This window comes from Esox lucius, chromosome 12 (assembly GCF_011004845.1).
Source record: "Esox lucius isolate fEsoLuc1 chromosome 12, fEsoLuc1.pri, whole genome shotgun sequence".
NCBI lineage: Eukaryota > Metazoa > Chordata > Actinopteri > Esociformes > Esocidae > Esox > Esox lucius.
The window spans coordinates 27,981,615-28,007,627 of NC_047580.1; the positions used below are offsets into that span (position 1 = coordinate 27,981,615).

Genomic DNA, 26,013 nt, shown 5'->3' on the forward strand with positions numbered 1-26,013 from the left:
ATGCATCAGTGGGCACTTGAGTTGCTCGGATTTGAGTTTGGTCGGTTTAAAATGCAACTAAAAACGACATTCAATGCCCGAGGGCAACGAGACAAGGCTGCTCTGTCCAACATTCATCCCGGACAGCACTGAGCCAATTTTCGACCACACTCTGCCAGACCCCCAGGCACTGCCGGTATGCCGCCACCACAACCATTTTGAACTACTGGCCGCAATGACGCATCTGTACTGGGAAGCAGAGACTCAAACCACTGCACAACTTGAGGGCCCAGAGCGGTTCATCGAAATATAATCTACATTTTTGTTCATATGTTGCTCTTGTTCTCCACTGCCCTCAATAGGCAAGTGTACGTAAGTACAGATTCAAATGAACTAAACTCAAATCCATGCAGATTACACAGGTATCATAACAAACAATCCATTGCTCAATACTAAACCATCCAAAACTGACTTCAGGCCCCCAAAAGTAAATGATGGTGTCAGGCAAACTGGTTCCGTGCAGCCCTGTACAGTTTATTCTCACCCCAATGCTGGAACCAGTTGCCCGTGTGGAGGAAACATCTGTGGGACCCTACCTTTATAAAGATAATTTAAAACAACTCAACCCCACCTCCCACGACCCCACCATCCATCCCCCAGTTTTTGGATCATGAACTAAAGTGAATTGCAGATGAATTTTTATTTTGCATGTGTGAAGTGTTATAACACTTCTAACAATTATAACACTTCCACTGTCCGCCAATGTTCAACTCCCATTGTTGTCTGTTCTCCACTGACCAGTTTGGCAAAGTTTTTAGGACCACCAAAAAGTTTTGTGACCCCACATTAAATGAGCAAATAAGCAAGTCAAAATGTCTCCTACACGGCCCAACATGAAAGCACAAACTTACAGAATACATAGGCTCAGAAAACATACACAGAAAAACACATCCTGAGTGATTCTGGTAAAAATAAATTCCCCTAGAAGGAAAGACAATGAGATCACTATATAACACAATATAGAAAATCGCTGTTATTCCCCACAAACTTAGCTTTTGTGACCAGGACAGTGATATTTTGAAATTGACCTATTTCCAATGAGTAAATTGGCAAACAACATATAAATCCAAATTAACAAATTAACATAATACAAAAATGATTATTTTATTTTAGAAGCGATTAGTTTTTCAAGATTCACGAATATACTGTAAATCACTTTCACGAATCAGCCCCCAAATGTAGTCTCCTATCATGTTCTCGTTATACTGTCCTTGCTTTCAAAGTCCAGTGTATCCAGATGGAAGCGCTCGCCTTGCTCCTCCGAGTACACTACCATGTCCTTCTTGAATTTATCAAGATGAGCATCAAGGATATGGACTTCGAGGGACATCATACAGCCCATTGTGCTGTAGTTCTTCACCAGTGTGTCAACCAGTGGTCCAAAGAGCAAAGATAGCAGGGAAACTTGGTAAAACCGCCTTGGAGACCCATCAGGAATGCCACCATTTTGAAGTCTCCTATGTCCTCCCAGCCATACTCATCGTACTTCAAGGCATCCAATAAGGTCTAGATGCTGTTGTAATCCTCTTGGAGGTGCGCCGATAGCCAGGGAAAGAGACGGGTACGTGTTACCATTATGGAGCAGCATGGCTTTGAGGCTCCTGGGTGAGCTGTCGATGAAGAGGCGCCACTCATTCACACGTCTGCAGGGAACAATAGCCATTTTCTATACTTTTGAGGCATAAGCAATTAGGAAATAACACTTACTACCCAGAAACAACAAGTAACCAGGCCAGCCTAGCTCAGCCGGCCGCAGTAGAATGCATTTCTGGTTGCTGCCCACTCGAGATTCGAACCCATGTTGTCCCATGTTGTTTTTTTACATACTAGATTGTTAACTATATGGCCTTATACATTTCAATTATGGCTTTTAATGTGATAATGAAAATCTGAGTGATGCCAGCATAATATTCTGCTGCTAAAATAACACTAATGAAGCCTCGTTTGGCCATAACTACAGTAAAAAGTTTCATTTTAGGCTACCCGTAGCTACAGAAGGTTGTAGCCAACAAAGTTTTTGTCTATTCTGAACAAATCCTCTTTTACCACTGGCCGTTTTAACAGCCAATTAGCCATTTGTGAATTACATTGAGTACCTATCAATACAGGTGACAATAACTGACTTTTGTCAAGTGAAAAGAGGAGATAATTGTGTAGGCAGCATAGTGTTTGTCTATCCTGAACAAATCCTAATATCCACCAGAATTGTTTCATTTTAGGCTTCCGATTACGTAGCTACATAAGGTTATAATTAGCTACGTTTATATCCGTCGTGGTGAAGAAAGAGCTGAGCCGCAAGGCGAAGCTCTCGATTTACCGGTCAATCTACGTTCCTACTCTCACCTATGGTCATGAGCTTTGGGTCATGACCGAAAGGACAAGATCCCGGATACAGGCGGCCGAAATGAGCTTTCTCCGCAGGGTGGCTGGGCGATCCCTTAGAGATAGGGTGAGAAGCTCGGTCACCCGGGAGGAGCTCAGAGTAGAGCCGCTGCTCCTCCACATCGAGAGGGGTCAGCTGAGGTGGCTTGGGCATCTGTTTCGGATGCCTCCGGAACGCCTTCCTGGGAAGGTGTTCCGGTCCCGTCCCACCGGGAAGAGACCCCGGGGAAGACCTAGGACACGCTGGAGGGACTATGTCTCCCGGCTGGCCTGGGAAAGCCTCGGTGTCCCCCCGGAAGAGCTGGAGGAAGTGTCTGGGGAGAGGGAAGTCTGGGCATCCCTGCTTAGACTGCTGCCCCCGCGACCCGGCCCCGGATAAGCGGAAGATGATGCTATGCTATGCTATGCTATGCTATATCCGTCCAGTCGAACGCGGAAGTGTTATTCTTAAGGCCTCGTCTCTAACAACTACGCTATTTAACAAGGAGTAGTCAGTCAGTCAGGGACGGACGAACTAACTCACTCAGTAAGAGACATTAGCTCTTCTAAGCCCACTCCGCTTACGCTGTCCGTCAAAAAATATAAGTGAGGTCCAAATGACTAACGCCTACCAGTAGATGGCAGCAATGAGACACTACAATGTTGAGGTGCAAAGAAAGCTACACAAATGTTACTCCCACATCAACCATGTACTGCATTGTGTAATTTATACAAACCATAACGTTATTTATTTTCATCCAAATTTGACCTCACTACCGTGCATAATAGTATATTTTCATTAACTTAAAAGCTGGACTAAAGAACTGTAAGTAGCCTTCAGAGAATCTGATGTGAAAATTAGACAAAGTCAAAGTATGAATAACTATCATGCATGTGATATGATATATGATATGATGATTATGTATAATAAATGGATATCTATCAGTGCACATGTCCCCCCCCTTTCCCGGTCACAGCCTACGGCAAAATTGTGGATTCCTCCAAAATAGCTCATGTGTGCAGACACGCCCCTTTTAAGGCGGTTCTTAAATACGGGAACCATTCAAATTAGCCAAGAGCTAATTATGCAAAAACACAGCCTATCAGGACTCCACAATCAGATGTCCCAATACACCAAATCCCGCCCATACCCGGTTTCCCTTCCCTGCTCTCCGTTCTCGCCCCCGCCACCCTGTAATGTTTTGGTCTCACTCCTGAATTGTCTTTGCAGCTGTGTGATTACTAAACGAAGAACTTAGGAACGCAGTTTCCTAGATAGATTGGAAAATATAGTGATATCTTTCCTTTGATGTTAATGTAGTTGACAAAAAGCTGCGGTACTCAAGTACTACACACTGGGATTAAAATGATAGCTGCAATCAGTTCGACTGATTCTCAGGCAATCCCCGTCATGACTTAGTCCGCGCCCCTCCAGTTGAATGGATGGGATCCCTCATCACTTCGACTATCAATTTTCTGCTGTAAACATCGTCTGAAATCGGTTATCATTTTTGGGTGTTACTTCTGTAACGGATCTGTGACATACTGTCGGTAAATTCGATGAACTATTGTCCAACCGGTAAATAAACAAACAACGACAATACATACGCGTCAGGGTAAGTGCTTTTTTTTAACGATTAAATCATAGATTGAACATAAGCAATTTACCATATCGCAAATGTATCTGATGCGTCAAGATTTATTGAAATCAAATATATTCTGATCTTAACATTACCGCAATTCTTCTACAACTGTTGTGAAATGCGTCCCTGGACCACGGTGTATAGGGTATTGGTTATACAGTAAATAATTAATTATTTTAATAAAGTAGGCGAATCTTGCGCCTACCATTTTACATAGTATTTTGGGACATACAATAATCCCATTAACCATCAAATGATTGCCTTTTAAATGAGCTGCATTCCTATGCATATATGTTATCAATCAAAACTGCTAATTATTAAGTCATTAATATCAGAGGCATGTGGTGTTTGAGGAATATTTTTCAAGTTATAAGAAGTAGACATAGGCTGTAGATCTCTAACCAGCAATCGACTGGTCCTAAACTATGGGCTGTCGTGCTCACCTACTCAAGATGAGTCAGTGTGCCAGATTTTGGCTGTGAGCATGTGTCTAAATTCTTTTAACTAATGCAGTATGAGTTATGTTTTCCCCATAGAGCATGACTAATGACATCAAAAGCCCTGGTTTCTGTGTTGAAACTATAGGGAGTGGTTTATACTTATGAAGCAATAGGTTTGCATTGCCCTATTGCCAATTGGATTTATCAAAGACTTGAGAATTGCAGTAACAAGCACACAAACACACTGTGTTGTCTTGTGCCATTTGAGCTGCCGGATGGCATGGTATTATATGAACAAACAAATGTTGGATGTTGTCTGCAACCCAGAATTTTACCGAGTTAATGGTAGAATTACAAAAATGTAGTTTAGTTTAGAATGTGCTATTGAATTGACCAGACAGTTATAAATAGTTCATGAGTTATTAGATGAATTGCAAATGCACACTTCCTTAATTTGATATTACATATGAAACACTAAATTGTGTGTTCGGTAATGGTGAGAATACACAGAGCAGAATAGCAGAAAGCCCATATCCTTTACTGCAATACTGAGGAATTATGTTGTTTGGCAAGAGAATTCTGAAGCAATTATAATCTCTGTAAAGACTCTACCACTTTCAAATATCAGTTCATCAGTTTAAAAAAAAATCTGACATGCAAGCATATGCTCGATGGAGATTAAGGAACTGCTGGTAATGCCCCGAAAAATACAAGATGACGAAAAGGTTGCTGAGGTAATTTTAGTCACATATCATTTCAAAACATAATTTAAATATGTTTATTTTGAAAAACAATAAAACGATGGACTATTTTAATATAAATGTTCTGCTCTCTTGGCTTCCCTTCCTCCAGCTCTTTTTCAGCCGGCCAGTTAGTAATGAGTCTTTCACCACCAAGTCAAAGTTCATCGTTTCCTAGTTGATTTACGGGCCATTGATAAAGAAAAAGGCCTCACTGATGGAACTTAAATGCCCCTTGGAATCCTGTGAAAGAATGTCCCCCATGTAAAAGCTCAGAAACGTCCATGTTGGCTACAATGAGATCATTGCAGAGTGGCTCTCGAGGTGGGAATTCGCGTTAATTGGCAGGTTGGCCCGTTTTCCATATACTCGAGCAAGGTTTTGGGTAGAGTACTACTGGGCCTGGCGAGAGTCAGTGACTTGTTTGTGTCAAAATTCAAGCATTTTAAGTTTTTAGAATGATCTACCTTTGAAACAGTTTGTGACTTCCTCTGTGAAAAAGTCATAGTATAGTATTATTTTAAAGGGCTGGTGCCAATTGAGGAGGGACCCTATTAGAGAGATTCTCATTCAAGGCTGTCCAGTATCATTTTGTATTGTTTTTTCTTGAATTGGGTAGTTAACCTAATTTGGCATAAACTGATCAGGCTAGATAGCTTGTGAAAATAATTTTTGTTACAACAGACTCATTATTTGCAGTCAAGTTCTAACAACTTAATTGGCTATAATGAGCAGGGGGGCTGGTTCTTTGGCAATTAACAAGTGGTGATTTGCCCAGAGGTTAAACCCAGGCAGAAGTGTAGACCAGTGTTATGGGCCCCAACTACGACAACCCAACATTCCCTGATGGCTTGTTGAGGAGTACTTAACAAATAAAACACTTGCCAACAATCCCCCTTCCATTTGGCCTTGTAACTCAAAGTCACAGTGCTTGTTGCCATTGTATTGGTACTTTAGGCTGCTAGCTCTGAGGCTGGTACAGCCTTACACAGAACTCTTATAAATGTTTTCATGTGGCAGACAGTGTCTGTCGCTCTATCTGGCCCAGTTCTGAATCCTAATTAGTGACCAGCGATGTTCAAGGGCAAAGAGATCCGGAATGCCACCTGTTCTCTGTTTGAAAACAGCTTTGTTTGGGGTGGTTGTTCATGGACAGTGGAAGGGGACCACTTCCTTTTCGAGTGAGCCCTGGCCAAGGGGGTTCTAACCCATCTTCAGGTGGACATGGGTGTGACGGATGCCTTCTTGTACTAAACAGTGCTTTGTGTAAAATAGTGTTTGTGAATTTGTGTATGAAGGGACCCAGATTCATGACCTGAAGTGTATTGCCAAGTCTAACTTCTGGGTTACAGTCAGATACAGCACTGAGAACACCCTGCAGGCCGTCACCTGAGATGCATGTAAAGGTTGCACAATATGCAAAAGTCAAACCGTAGTTGAATCGCTCTTATTCAGCTTAGCCACGACTGTATTAGATAATTCGAATAGAAAGGGTGTACACAGCACAGATAGCAGTCACTCACCCAGCCCTCTCAGCACGCAACTGTCTGAGGCCCTGTGACAGTTTCATTTGTGGCCAGAGGCATTTGAATGGAGTCTCTGATTGCGGTTCATTGAGAGGAACGGAACAGAGGAGGGACTGTCTCCTCAGTCCATCCAGGGTTCCAAGCTACTGAGGTTAGTAACTTCCTGTTCTGGCCCAGCCTTGTCTGGGAACGGGGTGACAAGGGCCATACATCTCATCTCAATCCCTCCACTGTTTCTTAGTAGTGTGGACAGGGGGTTATCAGTGAAAATGTCTTGTTTGGTTTTTCTTCGCACTCCCACCAGTTTTCTTGACAGGAAAAAGGTCCTTTGCATTCAGGGAGATGTCTCTCGCGGTCTCTCCCTGTCTTTATGCAGTCACAGCTGGGCCACAGAGTAAAGTTGTATGACTGTGTTACTGCTTCCTGTTAGCATGGGCTCCCCCAAATCCTCTTGGCAAGGGTTCAATGAAAGATAAGTTGGTGTTGATATTCACATTTTGTTTGTGATGCTGACAGACTTTCAGTTATGTTCCTCACGGGGCCACCTGCCTGAAAATCTCTGTATTGAAAATGTGTTAATGTGAATGTTATTTACTAAATGAGGCTTACAATTTGGTCCTTTTAGATGTTAGTGACTGAAAGCAAAACTGGACATATAGTGTTTGATTTCATAGCTGCAGGATTCACGGCTGCTATGTTGACCATATAGTGTCTGTTTTATTTTGATGTGGGAGGTGGAATTTCATTAAGGGTACAAGAGGATGTCGCTAAATCTCAATCTCAGATCCTCATATTTACAAGGTAATGGAAACACACAATTCTCCTTTTTGGACTCACTGTGTGATCTCAGGTGGTTTTAACACTTGGACACTTTCAGATGTCTGAGAACTTGTTTTATTAAAAAAAAAAGATCCACAACGTGAACATTCCAAAGGAACTTGAACCCGTCATTAGACCCCCACGAGGTGATCAGGACTGAGACCGTGTCAAGATGTGGTCTAAGTTTGGATAAACTGGAAGTTCCTCGTACGGTTCCCCTTTTTTGGTGCAGTGTGAAGTGAGTTGGCTTATTCCCACACGAACTGTAAGGCTCGGGGGAAACACGCCTAAATGTGTATTTTCTCCCTTTGATTGACACCACATACGGAACATGTTGAAGACGCTAACAGTTGTTTTATAATGGAACAAAGTGTATTTAGACACAAATGTGTTTTGGAGGAGTATTCATTGTGGAACAACCTATGGCGGCAGTTACAGCTGCAGGCTTTTTAGGCAAGTCTCCGCCAGTTTTGCACATCTGCTTCCTTCTATTTTTGCCCATTCCTGTTGGTAAAATGTATTAAGTTCTCAGGTTGGATAGACACCATTGGTCATTTTTAGTATTGTTGTCTGGGTGGAAGGTGAACCTCCGTTCCAAGGTCTCGTCAGACTGATTCAGAGTTTCTCATTGGATTTTCCTGTATTTGGCTTAGCCAATCTTGCCCTCAATCCTGACAGGTTTTCCGGGCCCTGCTTGATGAAAAGCATCCCTGTAACAGGATGTTGGCTCTTCCATGATTTACCGTGGGGATGATGTTCTCAGGGAGATGAGTGTTGACTTTGTGCCACACATCCAATTTAGCATTTAGGCCAAATGGTAATACTTTGGTCCCTTCCGGCCTGAGAACCTTTTTGACACATCTTTGCTGGGTTTTCTACGCTTTCTGTCTTACAGCAAAATCCAATTTGATGCCTTTGGCCACCCCACTCTTCCATGTAACTTAGCTTTGTTTAAAGCCCAGCAGATAATAACTGACATATGAACAGTTTCTCCCAACATGGCTGTTAGAACGCTGTAACACCCTCAGAGTTATCACTGGCCACTGGGTGATTTCTCTGACCACTGACCTTGCCTGATTACTTATTTTGGTGGATAACCTTCTTTAGACAGAGTTGTGGTTGTGCCATATTCTTTCAAATAAATAATAGGTTTAACAATGTTCTGGGGGATGTTCAAAGTTTGGTAAATGTTTTTTTTAAAATGAGATCGGTTGTATCTCTTGCAACAGAAGACAAAGACCTGCATCAATGAGATTCCTGTGAAAGCTATTAATTGAGAACAACTACTAATCAATCACATAATTTCATAACATCATTTTTTGTTAAAGGTAGGGTTTTGTTCCTTTACATATCCTTCCCACTTTCTTCAGAGTCCTCACTTGGAGGACAGATGAAAGCAGTTTTCCTAAGAGCTGGCCTTCCAGGTTGGCGTGCCTTGCTGATTCTGAATATGTGAGACAGACACTACGTGAGTTTCTCTTCCTCATCAGTTGTGGAGCCGAGTAGCAGCAGCCACGCCCTGTGAAATGGAAGCTATGAAGCTAGGGCTACAGCCTGTCTTGTCTTGTACAGGGAGACCACATGTCTAGTATTCATTTGTACACACTGTAGCAAAATATAATTCCAGTGGATTTCTTTTTTCTATATGAGCCCCTCCTTTCTTTCAGTTTTCTGTAATTTATTGACTAATGACCACAACCTTGTTGTCCCTTACACAAATAAAGGTTCAACTGGTGCTCATCTCTAAATGGCACTGTTCATTTGGATATTAAAATCAGACTGGGTGGTGAACAAAGGCTGATATAAAAGAAGTAAAGGAAATCAGTCCACTGATGAGGCGCTTAAACTGAAATCTGAATATTACTAAGATCTGTTATGGTTTGATGATGGTCCAAGTTTAATGTAAAGAGAGCTTCAACTGTTTTAGTCTTAAGTTGATTGTCTACCACATATCCACACTTTTTATATCATATTTTATATTATTATATTATTTATTTTATTATTATTATCAGGCATACACTTGTTGTCAAGAGCAGCTTTCATGATTGCCTACATTTTGATACTGGACCCCCCTGTGGAATCAAATCCTTAACAATGGCGTTGCAAGCCCCATCCTCTACCAGTTCAGTTACACAGGACAGCTCGCTCCGCAGGAGAAGCACTCTATTACAAAGCTGAGCATTAACATTTTCTGATTCAACGTTTGTATGGCAGTTAACCAGGTTATCCAAAATGTAGCTGTATTGTCTTCCCCTCCAAATGAATGTTACAAGTACCACTGAGGCAGTTGTCTGCAAAACTATATATATATATATATAATGGTTCAAGACAAAATGTTGTTACTTGGCCTTCTGGGCTATATCTGTGAGAATTACCGTAAACTGTCACTTCTTGTTTTTACCCGAAAGAATAGAAAACACACAGTGTCCCAGTGTAGTCAAAAACATCCTATATTCTTGATGGTAATTTCCAAACTATGAGGTCAAAAAAAAAATTTACATTGGGAAAATTATGATAATGTCTAATGCTGCAATAGCACAAAGTTCAGAAAAAGCTCAACATAGTGCCTGAAGTTTCAGTCATTTTATTTGGTATGTAACTTTTGGTGACGTTTTTGATCTAATTATTTTTTTTATTTTATTTGATATGCTTGATGTTATTTGGACCGTTCCATTTGCTTTTGGATAGCTCTTTTTCCATTGAGGAAGTGCTATTGTTTGAAGCCTCAAAGGGAGACAATGCAGTGGAAACTACATATTTTCTAAGCTTTATCACTTGAGACAATCAATCCAGTTTCAAACACCCAACAAAAGTCTAGGTTGTTGAAAAGAGAACAACAAAGGATTTCGTTTTGGAGTGGAAACATTCTCTTTTTGAGTTCTTGTAGAACGTTTCTCTGTCCTGTTTGACTGTGTGAAGAAACGGGCTGACAATGCAGGATGCTGGGAATGTTCTGGGATGGAATCTATGGCCCGTGGCATTCTGAATGTCAGTCCACATATGCAGGGGAACGATGTCTCTACCTGCGCACGACACATTTCTCATGTGATGTGTGTGAGACGGAGAGGAGTCAGGACTTGCCTCGTCCTCCACTCAGCATTCCACAATCATGACTGGACTCACACTGCTATGAACAACCTGACCGTACAAACCGACACCTGAGAGTATTCACACAGACACGTCTAAACAAACACGCGTATACACGATACACGCTTAACCCTTTTGACTACACACACCATTCCTTATTCCGGTTGATGGCTCAGCTTTTTAATTGACAATACGCGGGCTCGTGTGTACACGCATGCGATTATGTTTAGTTGCGGTGGAATGGATTTTACATTTTATTTTCTTTCTTGTTGGATCTCCCACATGTATTGTATACTGTGTGATGTCTCTGCTGGAGCTTCAGGTTTCAAAGTTACATGGATTTAAAAAAAAAATGGTAACAGTGCTCTCAGGACTTCTGCTGTGATCAGAAGTTAAACGGTCAAAGCCCTAAGTTATCAAGGGCTTGCAGCGCTCTCCGGTCTCAGTGGATGCTATCTGCTCTGATGTTAGCTCATGTTGCTTAGATGTTCTCTTTTTGAAATAAGAAAAAATACATAATTGAAGGGTTACTCTTCATAGCAACTGTAGCGAGTCCTGGAGGCTTTTACATCAACACATACTCAGGGGTTGTAGAGTTTTGACTGGTTCTTCTCCCTTTTTTGTTTCCTACGTTTCTGCTTGTGTCACGTGTTCCATAGTGACATCGTTGTAATCTTACCAGACCTAATATTGTTCATAATATAACACAACAAAATTATTGGGATGAAAAATATGCATTTCTAAGAGGATGTATGTGTTTTGCCACTGTCTGGATTTTGTAGTTTAATAACATTTGATGATTTGCAAAGCAGGGAAAGAGGATGTTTTTTTTCTTGTCACGTGCTGGCATAGGATGTGAAAGGAATTGGAAATTATTTTCTTAATTTCCCCCTGGAAAGCTCCTGAGAGAAAAAAACGGGAGAAAGCTAAACCCTTAGAGGATTAGCTTTCTGTTCGGCCTCTCTCTTGTTCACACACACGTTCTCTCACTCACTCACTCACTCACTCACTCACCCACTCAACTTCTCCTTCAAACACATGACCACTGATGATCAGTCTCTGCGCTTGTATGGACTGTTTTTAGATGAAGGGGGGGGGGGGGGCTAGGAAACAGATTTGATTGGTGGGAGGAAATCTCAGAAGAGTATACTGTGAGGTACCTAAATATTACACAGACTTCTGGATGTCGGGTGGGAAGCTCTGGCAAAGCGCATTTAAACAATACAACAACAAATTAACTATTCTGTTAGTGGGAGAATGATTGAGCTTATTATGGTCTTTATAGCACACAATGCCTCAACATACAGGTCACTGCAGTGCAGTCACTTCTAGTCATGGTGTTTATACTTTTTATATGAGCGCAACATGCAACAGTTTCAAAGAATTCGCAGTTCATGTAGTAAAATATGGAAAATTGGAATAAAGTAATTAAAATAATTGTGTGCACAGAATTTGACAGAACTAAGCTCTTTCCGCAAATGGAACATTTCTGGGATCTTTTAATTCAGCTCATGTACAATGGGACCCACATTACATTTATATTTTAGATCAGCATAATGTACAGTTGTTTTAAAAAAAAAATGAGGTAACATAAAGCACAGTTCTTCCATAACATTTGTTTTTGTAAACATTTTAGTAGAAGTTTTAGACCTTGAACGTAGAATTGCATGGTTTGATACACTTCAAATCATTGATTTGTATTCAGAATACATGAAACAGAATATAAATGTATTGATCTTACTGTGGAGTTGCCCATGTTCTTTTAATACCCATCTGTGAGGAAAGAGAAGGTGACTCAGACTTGGGTTGTTTGCTTCAGACAATTTTCTGAAGATACATTGCCATCATAGCAGCCGTGAATCCTGAGGCTATGAAATCAAACACTATATGGCCATCATAGCAGCAGTGAATCCTGAGGCTATGAAATCAAACACTATATGGCCATCATAGCAGCAGTGAATCCTGAGGCTATGAAATCAAACACTATATAGCCAACAATGCAGCAGTGAATCCTTAGGCTATGAAATCAAACACTATATGGCCATCATAGCAGCAGTGAATCCTGAGGCTATGAAATCAAACACTATATGGCCAACATAGCAGCTGTGAACACTGAGGCTATGAAATCAAACACTATATGGCCAACATAGCAGCAGTGAATCCTAAGGCTATGAAATCAAACACAATATGGCCATCGTAGCAGCAGTGAATCCTGAGGCTATGAAATCAAACACTATATGGCCATCATAGCAGCAGTGAATCCTGAGGCTATGAAATCAAACACTATATGGCCATCATAGCAGTAGTGAATCCTGAGGCTATGAAATCAAACACTATATGGCCATCATAGCAGCAGTGAATCCTGAGGCTATGAAATCAAACACTATATGGCCATCATAGCAGCAGTGAATCCTGAGGCTATGAAATCAAACACTATATGGCCAACATAGCAGCAGTGAATCCTAAGGCTATGAAATCAAACACAATATGGCCATCGTAGCAGCAGTGAATCCTGAGGCTATGAAATCAAACACTATATGGCCATCATAGCAGCAGTGAATCCTGAGGCTATGAAATCAAACACTATATGGCCAACATAGCAGCCGTGAATCCTGAGGCTATGAAATCAAACACTATATGGCCAACATAGCAGCAGTGAATCCTGAGGCTATGAAATCAAATACTATATGGCCAACATAGCAGCCGTAAATCCTGAGGCTATGAAATCAAATACTATATGGCCAACATAGCAGCCATGAATCCTGAGGCTATGAAATCAAACACTATATGGCCATCATAGCAGCAGTGAATCCTGAGGCTATGAAATCAAACACTATATGGCCATCATAGCAGCCGTGAATCCTAAGGCTATAAAGTCAAACACATTTTCAAGTAAACAGTTTCACAAGATTACAGTAACCTGACAAACTTCCCTTAAACCTGCCATTTCGAACATATATAATGGCACAACCGCTCTTGTAATGGCTATTTCGAAGCTTTCCTTGGACACAACAAGATGATTAAATGTTGTCTCACCTGCCCTGGGTTTTCCTAAGATTTTAATGGTAGCCTCTGCAAACTGCAGCCTATAATACAGTATCTTTATGGCTTTACTGCTTCTCTGAATCTGTCTACATACGTTGAATCTTTGCATCCTTTTGAAGTCTATGTGGGCGTGCCAGAATCAGATAATCTCATTATTTTATCCATAGTTCCTTATGCGTTTGTGCTTGCTGCTTCATATCTGTTAACTGTGTCCAGCAACATCTTGCGAATCTGCCTATGTAAGCCATTCATCTATTGCATTATCAGAATGCATAGTCATGATTCAAAACACAGTCAGCCAATTTAGTGTTCTATTTTCCAGAATTCGTCAACAGAATGAACGTCATCTGAAACGGAAAGAGTTATTTTGCAAATCCTGTCTCCAAACTTGTGTAAGCCAATGAAGTGGAAGCTGAGGAAATTATCTTAATTCTCGATGTCTGTCGTCATGTCTCTTCAGAGCCTCTTATAAGCCACTGGGCATGGTACGGCTGGGCCTGAGATGGGATGGGTGTAGGCCGACGGCTCAGTCAGAGTCATAGTTGCTGTCTTAACATGAGGTTTGCCCACGTAGGTCTAATCTGTGAATGATTCACACACAAAGCTGCTGTGGTACTGGGATCTTCTACTCCATGACTCAGATCAGATGGGCCAGATTGGAGCCTCACTGTGAGGATGCTCTCGTCTCGCCATTCTAATTCTGTCTCACGGATGTGCCCTGTAAAGGTCTTGCTATTCCTCTCTGAATCATGGTGGAAGAGAGTTGGATGGAAGTTGCACTTTTTGACGTGTTCCATGATGAATAACAAACTATTCGATTATTCTAAATGGAGCGGTCAAATTTGCTAGATGTGATTGTAGGTCCAGAAATGTGTTTTGGGTTTAGGAATGTCTGGGATGTGGAAAGAAACAAATGAAGCAAAGGAGAGATGATGAAAAAAAGTTACTTTTTTAAAATTATATTATACAATATTTACCTCTGTTGCTTCGGTTAAATCCGCACACGCTCCCTAAACGTCACTGGTACTGTCCTCCGAATGAATCCCCTTTAACAAAAATGGCCCAGATATTTTGAGTTGAGCCTCAATTCCAAAATGATTTCATGTGTCGCAGTGAGATTAAGAACCCGGGGATAACAAGCCTTTAGAAAATCCATGGACCCGGGAACCATGCCAGACCAGTGGCTCGTTTGTTGTTGTGAAGTCGTAAATATGCATGTATGGCCTGCCTGTGGAAGAACAGGGCTTTAAGAATGGCCAGCCTCTCCTGTGTATGAGGGAAAGGGAGATGTTCATTCACTCTTCTGGTCACACTAACTGTGACCCTAAGCAGGTTGACTTCCTACTGTATTGGGTTAAAGCAGAATTACTGGCAGAAATACCAGTGGTGCTGAAACAGACATACACAAACACACAGTCAGTGATACTCGAACAATGAAAGGGCTTGAGGAGGGGGGGTCATGAAATTCATCAGTCATCATTTACCAGGTGATCTCACTTCAGTAATTCAAACACATCCTACTTGAAGACATCCTACTTCATGACTTCCTACTTGTTAGCTGAGAGACATGAGCTCTCTTCCTTTCTTTACATATTTCATAAGTTTGCTGAGGTTTCAGTATGTTTCTTTAAAGAACTGTGGAAAAAAGTCAGAGTACAACTGCACTGGAGCCATTGCGTGTGGAATGTGAGGAATCACATCCATGGCAACGGTTGTGTATCTTTGTTGAGAGGTAAATATTGACTCCAGTAACTCCCCATCCCGACTTGGTGTCAGTCAGTGATTGGAGAGCAGAGCAATGTCTCAATCTCTCCCTCTGTCTGCCTGGGCTGACAGCTTGTGGTGAAGATTGAACCAGCTGCCTGGCTGTACTGGGGTCAGTGGTCAACAGCAGCCAGTGTCCTCCTCTCACTGTAGGGGGAATGTTTATCTTTGGCCCTTTCAGGTACAGTGGAGCCATTTAGTTTTGAGCGTTCCTGGTTTGACTTGATACAACATCCCACATGAAGAGACTTGTAACACAACATGCTCGATACGGTTGAACGGTGTTTGGCTGGACTCCCTTGTAACTACTTGTTAATGATTCACCTATTAATAGCAAACTGAATGGGAAGTGTGCGTGGTGGATGAATGCGTGGTCTTGTTACCAAGGTGAAGGTTGTCTAAATGTATGAGGAGGGATGTGAGATAACATATGCCTTCAGCTGTTTATTCCTGTTTTTGTTCATGAGAGGGGGGGGGCACATGTTCATCTGTAACTCACCTTCGTAGAGCTCCATGAAGCAGAGCACCTTTGTTAGCCTCAGCTGGATAATCATGGTTTTTAATGAATTCTCTGACTCAGCCATATATCTTCCTGGAGTCTGTAGAGGCAAATTACTGTTGGGTACTTGCTCACATTTAGCGCACTGGAGGCAGATGGATTTGTCCAGGCAGGATGAGATATGTGCGCCAAACGGATGCAGTGAGTCCAACCGGTATATCCAGTCCTTCACTGTAACTGTGTTATTTTCGGTTTTGACTTGTCCCGGCTCCCCAGATGGAATCCTAAGGCACTGCTGAACGCAATTAGGGAATGGCTGTTGATAATCTGGAGAGAACAAACGGATGGATTAGGGCTGTGATTGGTGGTCAGTGATGCAGAGAGGGCCCCTTACAAACCCTCTCCCTGTTTTCCCCGGAGGAATTACAGAGCAGACATTAAGATGAAGGAATTCACCCAGGGCCTGATCCATGGCAGGGTCCGGAAAAGTCACAACTGTTGCCATCAAATCCTCACTTGTCCTTGTTTCCTCAGTTTGTCACCAAGCACACTGGAGTGGGAGGTCCAAGGGACTGATTTTGAACCTATAAATTCCTCCATGCTACCGTGCTCGCAGGAAAATATGCTGCAGTGCATGGTCTAATGCAGCACCTTGCAACATACTGCAGTGTCCTGCATGGTCTAATGCTCACAGGGCAACATACTGCAGTGTCCTGCATGGTCTAATGCAGCACATTGCAACATACTGCAGTGTCCTGCGTGGTCTAATGCTCACAGGGCAACATACTGCAGTGTCCTGCATGGTCTAATGCAGCACCTTGCAACATACTGCAGTGTCCTGCATGGTCTAATGTTCACAGGGCAACATACTGCAGTGTCCTGCATGGTCTAATGCTCACAGGGCAACATACTGCAGTGTCCTGCATGGTCTAATGCTCACAGGGCAACATACTGCAGTGTCCTGCATGGTCTAATGCTCACAGGGCAACATACTGCAGTGTCCTGCATGGTCTAATGTTCACAGGGCAACATACTGCAGTAAAGAAAAGAATGCTTATATGGGAAGAAGATAGGATAAATGAGCTAGTTGGAAGCTGGGTATGATCAGGTAGCCATGAAGGAATGAGGCCTAGATTGGAAATGGAGCTAGGACACTGGGTTTAACCCCACTACTCTTCAGTGACCACAGGGAGTCGGGACACTGGGGTTAACACCACTACTCTTCAGTGACCACAGGGAGTCGGGACACTGGGGTTAACACCACTACTCTTCAGTGACCACAGGGAGTCGGGACACTGGGGTTAACACCACTACTCTTCAGTGACCACAGGGAGTCGGGACACTGGGGTTAACACCACTACTCTTCAGTGACCACAGGGAGTCGGGACACTGGGGTTAACACCACTACTCTTCAGTGACCACAGGGAGTCGGGACACTGGGGTTAACACCACTACTCTTCAGTGACCACAGGGAGTCGGGACACTGGGGTTAACACCACTACTCTTCAGTGACCACAGGGAGTCGGGACACTGGGGTTAACCCCACTACTCTTCAGTGACCACAGGGAGTCGGGACACTGGGGTTAACACCACTACTCTTCAGTGACCACAGGGAGTCGGGACACTGGGGTTAACACCACTACTCTTCAGTGACCACAGGGAGTCGGGACACTGGGGTTAACACCACTACTCTTCAGTGACCACAGGGAGTCGGGACACTGGGGTTAACACCACTACTCTTCAGTGACCACAGGGAGTCGGGACACTGGGGTTAACACCACTACTCTTCAGTGACCACAGGGAGTTGGGACTGATCCTGTTTTGCTTCAGAGGCAAACCAGGATTGTGATGTGGCATATTAAACAATGTCAATTTCTGACTCATGCAAATACAATAAAAGCATGATGGCTATCTCCTTAACCATCCAGCATCTGATGAGATGAGAAGACGGCTCCAGGAAGCTTTGTGGATAGGATGGGGTTAAATATCATCACAGAAGTCAGTCCTACACAATTTGGCTACTAAGACAGCTGTTTCTGCTTTTGTCATTCAGACACTGATTAGGTTTCTTTCTTAACCAGAGCTGATTCTCCTTCTCATTTTGAGTATTGTTATCTCCCCTGTGTGGGTTTCAGCTGTCACACTGGAATGACTGTACCATAATAATGTCAGTACTGGCTTATGTTCTAGTTTACTGTCAACAGTCTATCATCATCATCATTGTAGTTGCTGCTAAAAGGTTTCAAGGTCACAATGCTGGCATTTCAACCAGCATGCTTTAGAAACTGAGCCACACAAGACCGCTGTTCGTGAGAAAATGGAGACAGCTTGATGATAATAAAAACGGGGAGCTTCAAATTGTTTCAGAAAAACCCTAAATAAATTCCTCAGGGGAACGTTATTTAATTAAAAGGAGAGGTTCAGACAAAAGTGATGGACACAGTCTTAAATACATGGATGACGCAATAGCCTTTGAATTGTCTTAGTTTCACTTTGCTATTATACTTGTTATCCTTGCAGAAGAAACAGAGAAATTGTGAGGGGAAGAAATCAAAACAACCAGCAGCAAAAATAAAAGACCCCCCCCCCCCCCCCTCCCTTTTTTGCCCAAGCCCATGAGAAACCATTGCCGGTTTCTTGTGCATAATTAAGCAAATCCCTCATCACCCCCCTGCCTGGTTGCCAGAGGGTTTCTGCTGGTTGTCTTTCTGCCTCATAGTGAGGGGAGCAGGTGCTGATGGCTTCGTTACCTCAGGCTCGTTAGACTCCGTAAGGCACTGGCTGGACTTGACTCGACCTCGATGGTTGCGCATGCATAAATGGCATGAAGACGGATCTGGGTGGGATAATGTTCTCTCTCTCGTTTTCTGTGTTAGCAAGATTTTTTTTAGAACAGCAGTTCAACAACAATACTTAACCGTAGACAGAGTAGAGTGAGAGAACGTTGTTTGTTCATGTTAACAGCATGCTAAAAATGTTGGATAGCGACTTTGTATTTGTGGTTTGTATTCACGCAATTCTGTGAATTAGGCATATTGTTTTTGATTGATTGCAGGAAGACTTCTGAGTAAGCTAACAGTAGAGTTCTTTGTTTGGGCAACAGTGTAATATGGATGGATGGAGGCCAGACTTTGAGTCTTTGAAACCTATATAAGATTTCACTCTGCTGTCTGAGATTTGTGGAGATTTGGGCAGATTTGACATATTAGCTTTATTGGAGTTTGTTTTGGATTTTTGTGACAGAACACCATTGGCTAGATCTTGAAGGGATGTAATTCCAGGTGACATACTGTAGAAAATATGGATTTTTCTCATCATATTTTAAGCTGCTATAGTCTAATTTCCGTAATTGCCTTGATTTCCATTATTAGTTTCAGCATATTTACTAAGAAGCAATTACAGTATTCATAACCAAATCAGTGACCAACATATGATTAAGAAAACACCAACATCACGATAGCGGCAGTTGTGTGAAATTTAAATGGTTTCATTTCAATGGAGGGAGACGTTGAGAAATGACTGAAAAGGCTTATTTACCACGAAGTCTGATGAATGAGACACAGAAAAGATACAAAGAGCGGCTGTGCCACCCGTCCTCTTTGTGTCTGAATAAGTGTGTGTGTGTGTGTGCATGTGTGTGCTTTAACCTGGCCGTGCTGTCAGCTGGAGTACAGTGAAACCACCCTGTTGTACAGACTCACCCTTGGGGGACGTATCGACCCCTCTCTGTCCTCACTGACCCCCTCTCTCCCCACCAGCCCCCCCTTGTTTTCCAACAACCATCCCCCGCCCTATACCGTGGCTGATGCCGGCTGGGCAAGAAATGTAATGAGCCCCCCCCCCCACCGCCCCCACACCCCTTCCCCCCTGGATCAGCATTTCTGTGTATGTGTGAATGATTGAGACTCTGCGGCAGTGTGTGGTGTACATCCGATCCATAGGAATCCCCACAGCTGTTTGATAATCAGCAAAAGGCTGGGCGCCTCCATCTCCCATCTCATGGCTGCTCGCCAAGTGGGAGTGCTGGTGTGTGTGTGTGTGTGTGTGTCACAGAGATGCAGTACAGACGGATCTCACAAAGTTCCCTCTGGTGAGCGATGGGTGTTATTCTCTGTGCACCATACATTTTTCCATCATGTGTCATCAGCATGCTGTAACCCTCAGAGAAGCTGTCTGTCACCCAAGAATTCTAGCCAGCTTTGGCTTGGCTGGCTTACAGACTTACACATGGGAGTCTGTTGAATGAAAGTCTACTACGGTCATACACTGGCTGATGCCATAGATAGGCTTGGATCTAGTAGCTACGTTTGGCGCTGGTTAGTCTGCGGCTGAAGTATTGGTTTTAACAGAACCGGTAATGGTAGCAATGGATTCAGCATAGCGCTGCCTGCTAATAAAAAAATACATGGATATCTGTCTGTTCTAGTGAGACGATCTTTACAATAAATACATGGATATATGTCTGTTCTAGTGAGACAATCTTTACAATAAATACATGGATATATGTCTGTTCTAGTGAGACGTTCTTTACAATCATAGCCCTGTTTGACATCAGTGAAGCCAAAAACGATGCTACCATTACCACATTTCTAATGAAAATTGTCCCTTACTGGACTTAAGATTGCATCTGTCCCTAGCCACCCCCACTGATAGGCCTGCATCTATTATAGTAGTGGAGCGTTTAGTCCCTGAATTATCCATGACTTTCCGTACATTTCCATGCACTAAGCGGCGATTAGTGAAGCCTGAGATATGTTTGCAGCTGGAGCCTCTTTCTAGGAACGCAGGCTGTACAGTGATGAGGAGTAGAGTGGTGAGTTTTCAGGACATCAGGGTGCCTTAAATGGTGCGAACACTCACTCCACGGTCGTCGGCGTATTCAGCAGTTCCTCCACAGTTCGGCAACACGTGCACTTCGCAACACGATCACGCCATCAATTTGGAGCATATGAGCCTGAGCGATGGCACTTTCAGTCACACTTTCCGGTAGGTGGTAGGGAAGTGTCAATGAGGAGTCAGGTTTGGTAATGTGCAAGCGGCCTTTTGAACTGACTGGTTGTGGTTCTTTCTTGTGTTGTAATAAAACAAATCCATAGTATATTTGCAGTAATGGTGGAGTCGTGGTGTTTCTTACACCAAACCCCAACACATTGGTGTTTATGCGAGAGAATATGCACTAGTGTACAGAGCCGCATTGCCATTTAAATGACTGTGATATATGGCAGATTTTCTGTGCTGTTGAATACAGCTGTTTGAACCTGTGAGGTGTTCAAACCGTGTGAGTAAAGCGAGAAATTCCACGTATAGCTCCGCAAATGGCCGTGTAAGTTTGACGGCAGCGGCCTTGCTCTGCGCCCATTGAGCCGGGTTGTGGCGCCATTGAAAATCCTTCTGGCGGAGAACATTTAGTGCTCTACCACCAGGCTATGGAGCGGCATGTGGGCGTGATGAAAGATATGGCCCAGGGATAAATATCCATGGACTGTAGTAGCTATTATCTCCCCCTCTTAACATAATGTTGACCAGTGTGTCTCTTCTGCATTACCATTTAATACATTTGATAACCGGGGCTGGGCGGGGAGATGCCTCTCTAGTGTGTTGGTGTGTTTTAGCTGAGGACAGAGGAAAGGGTTTGTGGCTGAGGAGTGGCAGCTGCAAGCCCCTCCTTAGGGAACCACTGGTTTGGCGTGTATTATTACTGCACATGACACTGCACTTCTGTGGGTTACAACGAAGTGACTACGACGTCCATGTATTTCATTCCCCACTACTGGCCCTGCCCTCGCTGAAGCTGCCTGGGAAGCTGAGTATGGTCGGCTGAAGATACTCTATAGATATTCTAAGCTCTTCTGAACCTTTAGCACGCAAGAAGAACCAGGTTTAACGAATAAACTGTGTTATATTTCAATGTGAAAGTTTTCATGGTTTCCTGTTTTTATTTCCCGTTCTTTGGTTTGTCCTACAGGACTAGGCCATGGGGGCGTCCAAGAGCAAGCCCAAAGATGCAGGAATGCGGACACGGAGTCAAGACTGTATCAGTTCGGGAGGAGGCGGCGGTGGGTTCAACCCATCCCAGCACAACCTCACACCCAATCGGAGCCCTCCAGCCGACGGGACACAACAGGCCGGCCAGGCCCTGACTAAAACCCCAGAGCTGGCCCTGTTTGGAGGCGTAGATGCCAACAGTAGTGTCACGTCCCCGAACAGAGGGACACTCGCAGGTAAGACACGAGGGCCCACTATAAACCTAGCGTGGAACAGAAATGTATGATCATTTTATTTCACTGAAGGAATCCAAAACAACCAGTGTTCTGACACAATGTGAATATTATTGGGGACAATGTAAATGAGAGCACTGTGTGGTATCATTCAGTAAAACTGTGGTTCCCTCTGGTTGTATGGCCCGTACATACTGGGAATTTTGGAGCGTGGTTCTCCTACATCCTGTAATGTTAGCTAACCCCACCTCCCGCTCCCCTCTGCTCTCCCCCTCAGGAGGAATCACAACGTTTGTGGCTCTGTATGATTACGAGTCTCGCACTGCATCCGATCTGTCTTTCAAGAAGGGCGAGCGTCTACAGATCGTAAACAACACGTGAGGCGACACCGTAAACACAAACACACACACACACACACCTGGTTTAGAATATGGGTATGCCCACAGGGATGGACACAGACACACATACATAATGTGCTCCTCATGTCTGGTCTGTCATTGGCTGGCTGTCCTGCCCGCAAAACCTGTGTCAGTCAGCCCCTCCCCACCCCCCACGGTAACCATAGGAACAGTCTCCGTTCACAAGGATCTGTTTTGTGTGAGCTGACAGATTTTTGTTGCAGATTTCTTCTCTTTTTCCTAGCTTTTTTACAAAAAACGCCGTATATCTCATTGCCGCTTCCAAAAAGTATACTGATATGTGTTTTGTTGAGAATATCGGCATCTTAAAAAGTGGATGTCAAAACATATATATATATATTTTTACCATAAATGATTGCACGTCTTGCTTGATAAGACTGTCTGCTAAGTAACTCAGATCTAAAATTTACACTTTACAAATGATTGAAATGACTTAATTCATTATGATAATGTGACCCAATCATGAGAAGGCAGTAGTCAGAAATGCTTTTACCCGTTTTGGGCTGGCTCTGATCAATAGAAGTGGAACATGGTATTCCAGTGAGCCCCCAGTACAACAGAGTGTTGACCTAGAAGGCCTGAGCTGAGGACAATAGAACTAGTGGATGATTAGAATTAGAGCATCTGTTACCGTTACATTCTCAGACCGTAATAAGGTCACCAGGTCACCTGAATACACTGTAGAAACTCCCAGAGAACAACAATAACCATCGATTACATTTCATTGTTAGTGCTTGTATATGACTAGCCCTTAGCTTTATTACCTGTGCGCCATGTACTTTAATTGCTGTCCTCAGGCTTTCTTCATATCGGGTCAGCACTGCTTTGGTTGTGGTACTAAGCAACTCTTTTGTTCATTGTTATGACTAGTTCTGCTTATTGTTTTCTCTTCCTGTGAAATCTGTGATAGCCTTAGCTACAGTATAAGATTTAAACCAACCGCTGGTTTAATTATTATACTTTATGTATTAGAAAAGTAAGCTGTACTTCTGCTAGTGTTGAGACAAGGAAGGTGGATAAGAGTTATTGTGGTAATGATCCTGTTCTGTACTTTATCTTTCCAAATTTGCTTGGCTAACACGCTTCCTGTATCTTTTTAAACTCCACCCACCCCCTTCACCCTCTTGGCATCTCCCCTCTACATCTATCTCCCCAAACTATTTCTCCATTGCATACCTTCCACAATTGTATTTAGGAGAAAGTTGAACAGCAGGTTAGTGAAGCTTCTCTTGTCCTTGTGTGTGTTCTTGTGAATGCACTGTGTGCCTCAGTGTTCATGTTACTAACGTATCTTAGTCACTGCTTTACACGTTCCTGCGTTGGTTTAACAGTGTCGTAGGACACCTTTGTGTTTAAACTTCTGTGCATACATTCCTCTAGTATTTCTAGTAGTCGTGTTTCCTGGACACAGATTACACCTAATTCTGGACTAAACGGGCATTTTATATTCATTGATATAACATCTCCTCCGATTTCTGTCTTAAACTGTGTCCAGGAAACCGCCTATGGATATTTAAAACCATTTTTGCCTTTGAGTCCACTCATTATGAATGTTCGTTTTTCACCCCCGGAGTTCTGGTTTTCGAATCATTCCGTATAGGCATAGTCACTCTGTGTAAAATGGAATGTCAGCACCATCCTGCTCTTTCCATATCTCCACAGAGAAGGAGACTGGTGGCTGGCTCGCTCTTTAACCACAGGAGAAAATGGTTACATCCCCAGCAATTATGTGGCTCCCTCCGACTCCATCCAGGCAGAAGAGTAAATCCTCTCGTCTCTCTCATCTCTTTTATCCACAATTCCCACCTTTTTTTTCCTCTCTTTACTTTTGTATTACATTTTTTACTAAATGAAATTGACTGCATTCAGTGAAATTAGAAATAGCCGTCTCTCTATGCACCTAGAAACACGCACACATACTGTACAAGCTGACACATGCATAGACAGATTCAGGATAATGATACACAATCTAACCTGTGTAATGACTCCATTTCTCACCTTTATCCTACCAGTCATCTCAGATTGACTATGGCTACCAGGTAAGGGGCAGTAATCAGAATGCAATACTTTGACCTGGGCATGCGCAGGAGGAGTTTTCAAGTCACTTATTTTCAGAGACCAGCACGGGCGATTCTATCTCTCTCTCACACAGCCACAACTCTCCCCCCTCCTCTCAACCTGTGCCTTGTGTCCCGTGCTGTCTCCCTTCTCATCTATAGGTGGTATTTCGGGAAGATTTCACGGCGCGATTCAGAGCGGCTCCTCTTGAGTGTGGAGAACAGGAGAGGGACGTTCCTGGTGAGGGAAAGTGAAACCACCAAAGGTGAGTGTCTGAGTGTCTCGGGCTTCACCGATACCCAAGCCTCTCCACTGATAACTAAGACCACATGGAAATGCCATGGCCATTGTTGCTTGTCTACGGACGTAGATGTGAAGCTGTGAAATCATGTCCTATTCTGAAGAAAAAACCAACCTGCGATTCGTAAGATAAGAAGTGAGATTGTGATTGGGGAAGCACAACGTCAATATTAGAACAGTACAGCACGTTTTGATAAGAGCTGGTTCCTCAGTGTGCTTGTTGTAGTGCCCTGCTGTGTTGTGTTCCACATGCATGCTGTTCTAGAGTGATTTGAAGCAGGGCAGTTGGGGAGAGGTGAGATTAGGTCAGATGTCACGCCTTTGGGGCGGAGCGCGGAAGTGGATGCTTCTGATTGGCAACTGCTTTGCCACAGCACTGCCAATCACTACTAGTTGCTAGTTGGGCATAGGTGAAAGAGATGGGAGACAGAGATGATGGGTGGATGGTTGGGAGAGACAGAGCAATAGAGATGGGGGAGAGTGAGAGAGCGATGGGTGGAAGAGAGAGAGCGATGGGTGGAAGAGAGAGCGATGGGGGGGCGATGGGGGAGAGAGAGAGCGATGGGGGGGTGATGGGGGAGAGAGAGAGCGATAGGGGAGGGAGGTAGGGAGAGAGAGAGAGAGAGAGAGGAGAGAAAGGAAAAGGGAGAGAGGTGGTAGGGACGTTGCCAGGAACTCAGAGTGAGTAGTGGGGAGGCCTCGGGTGATTGAGTGAGACAGAAGTAGGTCAATATGGAGCTAGGGGCGCGTTCAGCAGGGCACAGGATAGGGAAACTAGTTCAGGTAGGAATATGTTACATAGAACAGAACTGCTTCTCTAGACAACAAGTAGAAAATGAAATAATGTTGGCTGCTTTTGTCTCCACTCTTTCTGTAATGTTCAACAACCACCAGTTATACCGCACAGTTCAAACAGAGGGAAGGGGCATTACCCCTGGGGGTCATTGAGTTCATTTGTCTTACTGGTGCAACGATCTGGTGCTGCCCTCTGGTGCTGCCCTCTGGTGACAGAGGTTGGTACTGTTTTTGTTATGTGGGACCGCAAGGGAATAAAG

General features: G+C 43.4%; 1 protein-coding gene across 5 annotated transcripts in view; it reads left to right on the forward strand.

The window, feature by feature from the left end:
- Nucleotides 1-3,591: 3,591 nt before the first annotated feature.
- src (v-src avian sarcoma (Schmidt-Ruppin A-2) viral oncogene homolog) overlaps nucleotides 3,592-26,013 on the forward strand; it is a 30,807-nt gene continuing 8,385 nt past the window's right edge. The window contains exons 1-7 of one of the 5 annotated variants that reach the window (XM_010875160.4): nucleotides 3,592-4,016; nucleotides 21,929-22,184; nucleotides 22,459-22,558; nucleotides 23,796-23,813; nucleotides 24,263-24,361; nucleotides 24,613-24,639; nucleotides 24,820-24,923. In XM_010875160.4, coding sequence (XP_010873462.1) covers nucleotides 21,938-22,184; nucleotides 22,459-22,558; nucleotides 23,796-23,813; nucleotides 24,263-24,361; nucleotides 24,613-24,639; nucleotides 24,820-24,923 — 595 coding nt within the window. In that variant the 5' untranslated portion in view covers nucleotides 3,592-4,016; nucleotides 21,929-21,937. Of the gene's footprint in view, nucleotides 4,017-6,783; nucleotides 6,901-21,928; nucleotides 22,185-22,458; nucleotides 22,559-23,795; nucleotides 23,814-24,262; nucleotides 24,362-24,612; nucleotides 24,640-24,819; nucleotides 24,924-26,013 lie in introns of those variants that run through there. The other 4 variants (XM_010875161.5, XM_010875162.4, XM_010875163.4 and 1 more) reach the window with 4 other exon arrangements.